This window comes from Hydra viridissima, unplaced genomic scaffold (genome assembly GCF_058129835.1).
Source record: "Hydra viridissima isolate aposymbiotic clone 2 unplaced genomic scaffold, HvirCarnegie_v1 scaffold_1, whole genome shotgun sequence".
Lineage (NCBI taxonomy): Eukaryota > Metazoa > Cnidaria > Hydrozoa > Anthoathecata > Hydridae > Hydra > Hydra viridissima.
The window spans coordinates 28193891-28204452 of record NW_028324300.1 but is presented as its reverse complement, the minus strand read 5'-3'; the positions used below and the strand labels follow the sequence as shown (position 1 = coordinate 28204452).

The following is a 10562-nucleotide window of genomic DNA, read 5'->3' as shown; positions in this document are numbered from 1 at the left end:
AACAATATTTTTTTAGACGTTTTTCAATTTTAATAATTTGTTAAGATTTTCTCCATAGATTCCGATTATTGTTAAGATTGGCATTCTTCTGGTTTTTGAATACTATTTATATTTAAAACGTTTAAATCTAAATTTGGTGATATCATGTCTGAAGTACTTTGGAGGGTATCATTCTCTTGTTATATACAAATTAAAAACGTTTTTTATATTAAATATTTTTATTTTAGCAATTTTTCTAATTAAATTATTTAATTTAATATATATTTTTTATTTTTTTTTATAATTTTTTTAAAAAAATTATCCTTTCTTTAGCAAATGCACGTTTAAACACCCCCGGAGAACTCTCTTAGATGTTTTCGTTCACGTAACTTTGTGACGCACGGTAAAATATATTGCAATCATGTAAACAAATGTCCGCATGGGGTAAATTGGTGGGGAAAATGCTTTTAATAAAAAATGCTAAACAAGTCGTTAAAGTATGCGGTAATGGCGAGAGGCTGTTATGTGGAGAGGAGGCGAAGACTGTAAAAGTATGTGATGCATCTGAAAGTCAAGGTTACTCTATAGTCATTGACAGTTGCGGAAGAATCGAAGCAATCGGATCTGATGAGGAAATTAAAAGGAATTATACTCATGCATCTTTTGATTTTGAAATAAATGCAACAGGAAAATGTATTATACCAGGTAATATCTTTTTTGAATAAATTTTTTAATTTAAAATTTAATTCAAATAGTTCAATATTCATTTTACATGCAATAATTTTGTTAACTTCTCTTAATCACAGGATACTTTCATCTATGCAGGAGTGCAGAAATGAGATAAGAATTCATTCACATGCATAAGCTTACTGAGCATGTAATTGTCATACCACATCTGTTTCTAAAACATATAATTTTCTATGAGATATATATATTTTATTAATTTTACTGGTTGCTGCTCATCAGAGTTAAGCAAGTTTTCTTTAATTATAGCTACTTTCCACAATTTAGCTTCTGACAGCAGCCTACTACATTCTTTTTTATAATTTTTTTACCTCACTACTTGACTTGCAAGTTTCATCTTTTATTTTAACTATTTTATTATATCATTCATAATGGACCTAATAAAAATGTTTATCTCCTTTCTTATGGTCTACATCTTCATGTTCAGCTAAAAACTACTAATTCTATTTAAAATAAAATTTTTTACAGCAACTTTTTACACACATTTAAAAACAACAAAATAAAGACCATGATTGACCACGAACTTTTGTCAATAATCTACATTCTTTTGGATTTGGTCTGTCTTCAAGATCCAAATCTCCAATAATCTTGAAGCAATTCATGATGCTCAAAATTTGATCATAAAAAATCTTTAAAGTTTTTATGACAGCCACAAAGAAGTACATATAAAAAAGCAAATTTTAAACACAAGCTTTCTCCTCAACCTAGTGTTTTTTCAATGTATAAGTATGTGTGTAAGTTTTAGTGAATCTAAATTTGATGGTTGATTACATTTTAATAATTTCATAATATTCTGAACTGTGATTAAAAATTACTTATGATTCAGAAAAAAAAGAATTTAAATTTGAAATAAGTTGACCATCAACTGATAAAATTAAAAACAGAAACACTAAAAGCAATTATTCTGTTTATTACGTATCAATACAATGAAGCTTATATCTAATATACAAATGCAAGAGTTAAACTAATAAACTATCCTGGCATGTTTGTCTCGCTGGTTTCAAAAAATCCAAAAATATCAAGTTTACAATTTCTTAATGAAGTAGCATTATTAATAGTAAAAAATGTCATGATAAAAATTTACTTTTTAACTTTAAAACTTTGATAGCATACTTAATGGTGGTTTGAAGAGAGTTTTCAATTGCTGGTTTGTTGTGACTTGCTTTTATAATTCTGAGGTCAAAATAGGTCACTAATAAAAGCAAGTCTCTCCAAACTTTTTAAAGTCTGTAAATTTTGTAGCATCTCTTCTTCTTTTTTAAAAGGTATACTAGGAAACCATAAGTTTTCAAAATTTTAACTTCTGAATTTTTTTTTTGTTGTATTACTTTTTTTAAGTTTTAAGTAAATTTAAAATAGATTCCAATACTTGAAAATCCTCCCAAAGTCCAAACATAAGATTCGATTCAAATTAATTTGCTTTTTTTTTAATTTTAAATTTGAGTTTAAAAATGCTTTCATTCAGGTTTAATTGATAGTCACACACATCCAGTTTGGGTTGGTGATCGGGTGCATGAGTTTGCTATGAAGGTCAGTATCATTTATGACTAAATTAAGTAGCATGATTATGGGCTGGAAAGATGGCATAGATTTTCTATTTGCTGCTTTCTTATTTACTGTTTCATTAAACTAAAAAAATTTTTTCTTTTTTGAAAGTAAGTTGGAAGGCGCGACCTATATGGATATTCATAAAGCAGGTGGTGGGATTTATTTCACAGTGAATTCTGTACACAAAGCTACAGAAGAAGACTTGTATCAAAGTTTTGTAAAGGTTTGAAGATTGTTTGATTTTTTTTTTAATATTCTTTTAAAACTTTGAAATAAAAATAGAATGCTGTGACTCATCTAGATTTTAAACAAATAAAAAGTTAAATCTTTATTGGATTCTATAGAGTTTTGATAGAGTACAAGTATTTTTAACTTACAGAGATTAAAAGCTATGTCAAAATGTGGGACAACAACAATAGAAGCAAAAAGTGGCTATGGTTTGGATGCAGAAAATGAGATAAAAATGCTAAGGGTGATAGACAGGGCTCGTAAAGAGCTTTCTTTCATGGACATTTCAGTAACATACTGTGGAGGACATGCAGTACCAAAGTTTGTATTTTATCAACATTTAAAAAATTTTATCTGTGCTTTTGATTTATTCTTATCTAATCATTCATGGTAAACAATATTGAAAAGTTATTAAGTACAGTTTGCTTCTTGTTTTTTTTTTGTTGAGATATTTAGGAATTCAAGTTATTGTTTAAAAAATCTTGCTTCTTTGTATTAAAAATCTTGGTACAAATTGTTTGTTTCTGTTTAACTTTTATTGCAATATTACAAATAAATGAAAATATTTTTTATCTTAAGAATATTTTGAAAAACTTACACCTAGAGATAAAACAATGGAGGAAGCTACTGTTGATATTGTTGAAAATCAAATTCCACAAATTGTTTCTTTGATGAATGCTGGACAGTTGCATGTGGATAACATCGATGTGTTTTATGAAACAGGTGTCTTTGACAAGGAATCCACCAAAAAAATTTTATTGGCGGGAAAAAACGCTGGAATGAATATTAATTTTCATGGTGATGAATTAAATTCAAATAATTCAGGACAGGTTAGATTTTCTTTTAATTGTCTCTTTGCTACAAACCTGTTTTTTACAAACATTGTCTCTTTGCTACTAACCTGTTTTTTAAAACCTGATTTACAAGATTGTTGAGAAAATCTGTTCTTTTTTTTTTTTTTTTTCATCTTATTTTACTTAGCTTGGAGCTGAAATTGGAGCTTCTGCAATTAGTCATCTAGAAGAAGTTAATGAAGAAGGGATAAACTTGATGCAAAAGCAAAAAATTATTGCAATTTTGCTTCCAACAACAGCTTATATATTAAAGTTAAAACCACCACCTGCTCGTGATTTGATTAAAAAAGGTACCACTTGCAAAAGAAAAAAATTAAGAGAGATTTGATTAATCCAAGTTGCTTTCTGTCCAATGAGATTAAAGGAAATTTCTGATTTTTTTTAATTGAAATATTTAGAACTCCAAGAATTTAAAAAAAATTCTACCCTGTTACCATTTTAAACTGTTATTCAGATAACAGTGTAATAACAGTTGATAAATAAGCGGATAATAACAGTTAATAAATAAGTGGATAACAGTGGTACAGTTTAAAATGTTAATAGGGTACTTTGTAATAAATTCTTCACAAATGAATTTTATCTACATATGCATATATATATTTTTTATAGGGGTTGCTGTTGCTCTTGGTTCAGACTTTAATCCAAATGCTTTTTGTTATTCTATGGTAAAAGATGATATTAATATAAACTTTTTACAATTTTAGAGATTTATGATGTCAGAAATTTTACAATGTTAGAGATTTTACACTGTTTTAAAGGTAGATAACTCACTGTAAAGTCAAATCACTAAAGCAGACCACTATCAGTTAGGAAGCGAGATAAACAATTCATTATCTACATAACTGATTTTAAGCATCCATCAACTGATTTAAAGCAAAATCCTTCACTTCCATCATCTTTAATTTCTCATCTGTAAGTGTTTTTACTGTGAATGGCTTTTTTAGCCGGCAGTTATGCACATGGCATGTTGCCTACTTCGTATGTCAATGAGTGAAGCATTGATTGGCGCAACAATCAATGCAGCAGCGTCAATAGGTTTATCAGAGTCACATGGATCAATCGAGGTTGGCAAGCAAGCTGACCTGATAATTATTGATGCTCCTAGGTAACTGCTTTTTTGTAAAAAGTGTATGAACAATTTTAAAACTCGTGTTTTTATTTCATCTTCGTGTTACAGCAAAAATATCTTTATTTTTTGTTTCATTTTAACTTTATTTCGTTTTAATATTTCATAAAAGTTCACACTGCTGTTATATTGCTTAGATGGGAGCATTTGATTTATCAGTTTGGTGCTCACGATGAGCTAATCACTCACGTTATTAAGAAAGGTCGTGTAGTTTATGCGAAGAATTGATTTCTACATTTTTATTTGTACTGCTTGTGTAAATCTATGATTATTAGTGAATCTTACAATTTTATTTTTTAATCACGTTGATCTTTTTTTATTTTATCGTGTGCAAAATGTTAACAAGCAAATAAACGTCTCCTCTCCTGACTCCTCCCATGATTCAAAGCAGTTTCTGATCGCAGGAGCCAAATCATAAACAGTTTTAATGAAAAGAAATTCTTTAAAGTGAAAATATTAAAAAATTTATATGCGAACACAGAAACCACAGCATTCTCTTGGGTATATTTATTTAGACATGCAGTTGTTTTCAAAGATGTCTAACCTGCCTTGCTGCTTGGTTAACAAGTTTAAAACAAAAACTTGTATCACGCAACGTTGAAGTTATTGCATTCACTATTGTCAGCGGAATTACTCAAACGTTCTGAATGAAGCAGCCTATCTTATTCACCGCATGACAAGCTGATGAATAACTTGATGTGATTAAAACGGGTAGTGCGGTATTAGATTTGACTTCCACTTGATCCATTCTAAGAAATCCTCTATGATAATTTGATGAAATTTTATTGGTATTTTACATCTATTTAAATTTAAGATAACTCCAATTTAAAAATAAGATAACTCCGATTTAATACGGGCTTATGTTTTCGAAAATTTTTAATTTTCATCCACGAAATTAAACTAATCGTCGAGGTTTCCCGAAACAACGATCGATGTTTTTCTGAAACTGGAATCGGCGAATTTAAATTCTTGCGAAAAAAATAATTTCGTCAACAAAAAATTTCCTCCTGTAAACTTAAACATTTGTCATTAGTGCACTATACAAAGTACCTTATTTACAGTATGTAGAGGTCATAACTCAAATTCACTTATTTACATTAATATAGAGGTAATAACTCAAATTCAATTATTTTAGATATTTTAAACACAAAAACCTCAGATATATAATAGCTATGAAGTAGAAAGAAAAAAGTTAACATCGACAAACTTTTTCAAAAGGAAAGCTTAATACTTTTTTTTGGCATATTTTACACTTTACAAGTTACAATCGTTAACTTACGGAAAAACTTTATTTTTAAGGTTCCGATGTCGTTTTCTGATAAGAGCTTCTGTGTTTTCTCGATCCATTTTTTAGGTAACCATAAAGATTTTTTCGTTAATCATAAAGCACAAAAAATAATTGAAAAATTATTAATTGATCGAGGAAATAATTCACTATAAAAACAAATTTCTTGTTTCTTCGTTGTATTCTGTCAGCAAAGGAGTCTGAATATGCTTGGTCAGGCAATCAATTGCTACGCGATCCACTCGATAATCAAAAGAAAACGCAAACAAACTATCTTGCTGAATCAGCCATCTTAAATCTGCTGAGCCAAAAATACACATGAAACCCCTGTATACACCGTGACATTTTATACTATGATCAGACTTCCACAAGTTAATGACAAAATCACTGTTGGGTAAGTCAATTATATTCTCGCTTTCAGTTGTCTGTAACGCTCCCTCTTGTTGAAGATCTTCTTCATCATATGGTATGCCACCAGGAGCACCTTTATAACGATTCATACTTGCATAAAAGAAATCTTCAGGATTTTTAGTGTCATGTGCCCACTCTAAGAATGATTTTGCTATATCGGATTCTGTTAAAAATTCCCAAAATTCGCGCGTCCCTATGAAATGTTCGCCTTTTCGAAATATCTTAATATTTCCAGGAGGACTCTTTTTCTTAAAGTTTGTTCGCAGCAATAATGTTTCCCCTTCTATTTCCTTCAATACAAACGAGTACTTGAAGCGCTTTTCAAAACGTTCGGCTGGGATATCCCATGGGACAACATTTTCGTAGGGCTTTTGTTTTAAATATTGAATTAAATAGGTATTATTACGCAAAGGAAATGCGGAACTAGGTAAATTAAATCCATACCTCCAAGGAATACTTGTATTTAGGAGTTTTTTAAAGCATGCCAGTTGGGCCAGCAGGCGGTTGTAAGTCTTTACTTTTATTCCGTATATTCGATCCGGCAGAACAATATTAGGAACGCATTCAGAAAGTTTTTTGAAAACGTTTAAGTAAGTGGAACCAAATATAGAGTTTGGATGAATACAATATATATTATCGTGATGGTAAATGCTTGATAAAAATCGTAGTGATTGTTCAGCTGTTCGATCGAGAGTTATAGTATATGCAATTGGGTAAGACGCAGCGCTGTATTTCGGAGTTTTATAGGCAAAAATGTTATGGACAGGCATGCAACTATATCTTATTGCTTCGTAAATCTCAGAGACATTTATGTATTCGTAAAACTTATGATTCAGTTTACGAGCAAATCGTCGACCTTGTCTATACTCTTTTTCATCCATACTGATCAAGTTATCGCAGCTTAAAAGATTAGCTTGGTCATGCTGCTTGTTTGGATCCCACATTTGAAACAAGAGTCTATGCAGCTTGTAATTGCCGTTGTCGATATCTTTCGCAGGTTTTTTTTTCTCCGATAATTTTTTACCAAATCCTCCTTGACTTTGTCCTGCAATTAGCGATTTGAGGCGGTTTGTTAGAATTTTTTTATGCTTTTTATAATTGAAACGTTTTTCGCTCATTACTCTTCTTTTTTTCTCGATCTGTTTAGAATCTTCTTTTCTTTGAGTTTCGAAAATAACAAAAATAATGCCCAGGGTTATCAAAATAAAAGGTAATCGCCAAGATAATCGCATAATAATAATCCAAAGTGTGATTATACAGTCAATCCCATTTACTTATAAAAGAAATTATAAACACTTATATAAAATAAAAAAATTCTTCGTTCCAGTTTGTCTAACGGCCCAAAAAAGTAAATTGACGTGTTTATTTACATTTAATTCCATGAGTTCAGTAAAAAGTACCAAACAAGAATCAGAAAACTCGTTACTGAACATAAAATTTCATTTTGCTTTAGAGACCCACTTGAGTACTAAAGATTAATAAGTGCCTCAGATGATATACAACTTAGTGCCGAGTGTTGTTTTAAGGCGATACCTTGCAGACCTTTGCGGAGAGGTCATACTATGAACAACCTTGCTTTCAGCTCAGCTTGAGAATAGTTTCGCTTCTTTGTATGTTGTAAAACGCTTCGCTGGTTTAAAGTGCTCTATTAAATGTAAAAAAGAAAGTTTATCGATAAACTGTATATCGATAAACTCTTTTGTGAGAAAAATATATTTTGATAGCGCATTTACTAGAGGAACCTGTAAAACGCTTAGCATTTAAGCCATGAAGAATTCGTTGTCTCATATACAGTATGCATGTGTTCACTAGGAAAGTAAAATCTTGTTCTTTGGACAACATTTTGTGAGAATAAATCCATTCTAACAAGTAATGAGTATTAAAAATGACCGTTGTACCAGTTTAAAATATAAAAATTGTAGAAAATGAATTACTTGTTAAAAATCCCCGTTTCTTTAAAAGTTTTTGTTTATCATTATTGTAACAGGGTATGAATGCCACACCTTTGGTTTATATCATAAGAATACAAAACTTAAAAATTAAAGAATTATATTCGAATTACTCCTATTAATCAAATTCTATTTAGATTTTTGTTAATTTGACGAACTTTATGACGCACTATGTACGTATGCCTATACACATTTAAGGCATTATATTAAAATACATGTATACTAAAAAACATTTCTAAAATATTGTGCAACAGGTGGAAGCTAGTTTGTTATTAAACGTTGTTGCAGTTAGCTGTTTATGTAGCTGGGTTAAATATTTTGTTAACATCTGTGGCTCGTTGCTAAATGCAAAAGTCAAAAATCTTGATTTGCAGCTGCAGATGCTTAAAGATTTCTTACATTTTTAAAAACTAAATTGCACAGCAGTGAAAAATCTGTTCGGCCTATCTTCACCTTCTTCCAATATAAAATGAAATTTTGAGCTTTGGTTCTTTAATGAATCTATATATCAGTAAATACAAATGTTGAACATTGACCACTAGTGTGCTATACAAAATACCTTGTTTACAGTATTGTAAAGGTAATAACTCAAATTCATTTATTATGGACACTTTTAGCACAAAGTCACAGATGTATAATCTGTGACATTGTGTTAAATGTTGTGTGGCTAAACATTTTAGGCCTTTACAATGCAATAGTAATAATAATACAATGAGCATTATATGCATACAGTAGCGTGCATACAGTAGCGTGCAAAAGTTTATAAACAGCTAAAAGTTTCTAGTTTTTTTGTCATAACTTTTTATCTTCTCACTGAAAATGAATTTTTAACAATTGCTCTTCTAAAGTGATTACATAGTATAGCTTTCTAAAAAAAACGAAAATTTGTTACGGAAGGAATAAATTCAAACTTTATTAAAAACATAATCGTGCAAAAGTTTATAAACAGTTCCATACCCCATTAAAAAAAATCAAAATTTCAGTAAGAAAAACATTTTGTTATTAAAACTAATTCACTGGAGACAGTATTTAACTTAAACTGAATTAAAAAAATAATGGGAAAGTCTAAAGAATTGTCACTAGAAAAGAAAAATTTAATAATACGCGCTCTAGAGAAGAAGATTCCTAATAAGCAAATTTCTGAGCTTTGTGATGTGGCTAAATCAACAATTAGCGTACTAGTTAAGAGATATAGAGACCGTAAGACACTCGAAAACAAGCATCGTCTAGGAAGGCCAAAGATAACTTCAGAACATCAAGACAGAATTTTGGTTAGACAATCAAAACACGATACCCGCAAAAGTGCTGTCGAATTAAATGGTATTTTGAGCAAGAATTATGGTGTTAAGTGCAGTGTAGATACTACAAAATGTCGCCTGCGTCAGTATAATTTGTTTGATCGTCGTCCTGCCTAGAAACCATTAATAATATTAAATAATCGCTTAGCACGAATGAAATTTGCAAAAGATCATTTGCATTGGGCTTCAAAAGAATGGTCAAAAGTCTTATTCAGTGACGAATCAAAGTTTTGCATGTTTAGTAGCGATGGTATCAAGTATGTGAGACGTCCGAAATGTAAAAGATTTGCTCCTAAGTATCAAATACCAACAGTTAAATATGATGGTGGCAATATAATTGTTTAGGGATCTTTCAGTCGTGGTTCTATTAGTCCATTTCATCGCATTAAAGGCATAATGGATCAGAATGTATATTTAGGCATAATCAAAAATATCATGCTGCCACGTGGAAAGGACAAAATGCCTCGTGGTTGGATTTTCCACCAAGACAACGATCCAAAGCATCGTGCAAACTCTGTCAAAAATTTTTTAGATTTGAAAAAAATTCCACTTTTGGACTGAACTTCTCAAAGTCCAGATTTATATCCAATAGAACATCTTTGGGAACATCTTGATCGTCAATTGAGGGGGAAAAACCGACCAATAAAAATGATTTATTCAAGATGCTTTCGGATTGTTGGGCAAATATCCCCAAAGATGTGCTTATCAACTTAGTTGACTATGCCTCGTCGGTGCCCAGTAGTATTAAAATCCAACAAAATACTGATGTGCTGTAATGAAAAAATGTGGAGGAATTAGAAATAATATCTCTTTTTTGAGTTTTTTTCATTCGTTTATAAACTTTTGCACGATTATGTTTTCAATAAAATTTGAATTTCTTTCTTCCGTGAGAAATTTTCATTTTTTTGAGTATATTATATTATGTAATTACTGTAGAAGAACAATTGTTGAAAATTCCATTCATTTTTAGTGAAAAGATAAAAATTTATGGCGAAAAAACTAGAAAGTTTTAGCTGTTTATAAACTTTTGCACGCTACTGTATATTAAAAAAAAAAAAAAACTAAATAGCTTCTTATTTTCTAAATCCTAAAGTGCCATTGGATCACTAGCGTTTTTGAGGTATAGCCCATTAAGTCTAA

The 10562-nt window shown here is 30.3% G+C and overlaps 3 protein-coding genes across 6 annotated transcripts; 2 read left to right on the top strand and 1 right to left on the bottom strand.

Moving 5' to 3' along the window:
- Nucleotides 1-352: 352 nt before the first annotated feature.
- On the top strand, nt 353-4833 carry LOC145192114 (putative imidazolonepropionase). 4 transcript variants are annotated; one of them, XM_090086910.1, is made up of 9 exons: nt 353-684; nt 2189-2253; nt 2380-2494; nt 2651-2820; nt 3104-3329; nt 3481-3643; nt 3963-4018; nt 4298-4458; nt 4617-4833. In XM_090086910.1, the coding sequence occupies exons 3-9, from the start codon at nt 2402-2404 to the stop codon at nt 4705-4707; spliced, it is 960 nt and encodes a 319-aa protein (XP_089943036.1). In that variant the 5' UTR covers nt 353-684; nt 2189-2253; nt 2380-2401; the 3' UTR covers nt 4708-4833. The 4 variants fall into 4 exon arrangements, 2 of the variants coding, with proteins under 2 accessions (XP_089943036.1, XP_089943030.1); XM_090086904.1 differs by having other exon boundaries at nt 376-684; nt 2384-2494; XR_016452375.1 differs by lacking the exon at nt 3963-4018 and having other exon boundaries at nt 4058-4458.
- A 767-nt stretch (nt 4834-5600) lies between these two features.
- Nucleotides 5601-7715, bottom strand: LOC145192111 (beta-1,3-galactosyl-O-glycosyl-glycoprotein beta-1,6-N-acetylglucosaminyltransferase 4-like). Its single transcript, XM_080069284.2, has one exon. The coding sequence runs from the start codon at nt 7405-7407 to the stop codon at nt 5914-5916; it is 1494 nt and encodes a 497-aa protein (XP_079925410.2). The 5' UTR covers nt 7408-7715; the 3' UTR covers nt 5601-5913.
- A 1464-nt stretch (nt 7716-9179) lies between these two features.
- LOC149894301 (uncharacterized) lies at nt 9180-9539 on the top strand. Its single transcript, XM_090077840.1, has one exon. It carries the CDS (start codon nt 9180-9182, stop codon nt 9537-9539), a length of 360 nt encoding a protein of 119 aa, XP_089933966.1.
- The last annotated feature ends 1023 nt before the right edge of the window (nt 9540-10562 follow it).

Coding starts and splice junctions, on each gene's coding strand:
- LOC145192111 (XM_080069284.2), bottom strand. CDS start 7,407: ATGCGATTATCTTGGCGATTACCTTTTATTTTGATAACCCTGGGCATT.
- LOC149894301 (XM_090077840.1), top strand. CDS start 9,180: ATGGGAAAGTCTAAAGAATTGTCACTAGAAAAGAAAAATTTAATAATA.
- LOC145192114 (XM_090086904.1), top strand. CDS start 411: ATGTCCGCATGGGGTAAATTGGTGGGGAAAATGCTTTTAATAAAAAAT. Junction 685..2,188: donor AGGAAAATGTATTATACCAG/GTAATATCTTTT, acceptor GCTTTCATTCAG/GTTTAATTGATAGTCACACA. Junction 2,495..2,650: donor TGTATCAAAGTTTTGTAAAG/GTTTGAAGATTG, acceptor TTTAACTTACAG/AGATTAAAAGCTATGTCAAA.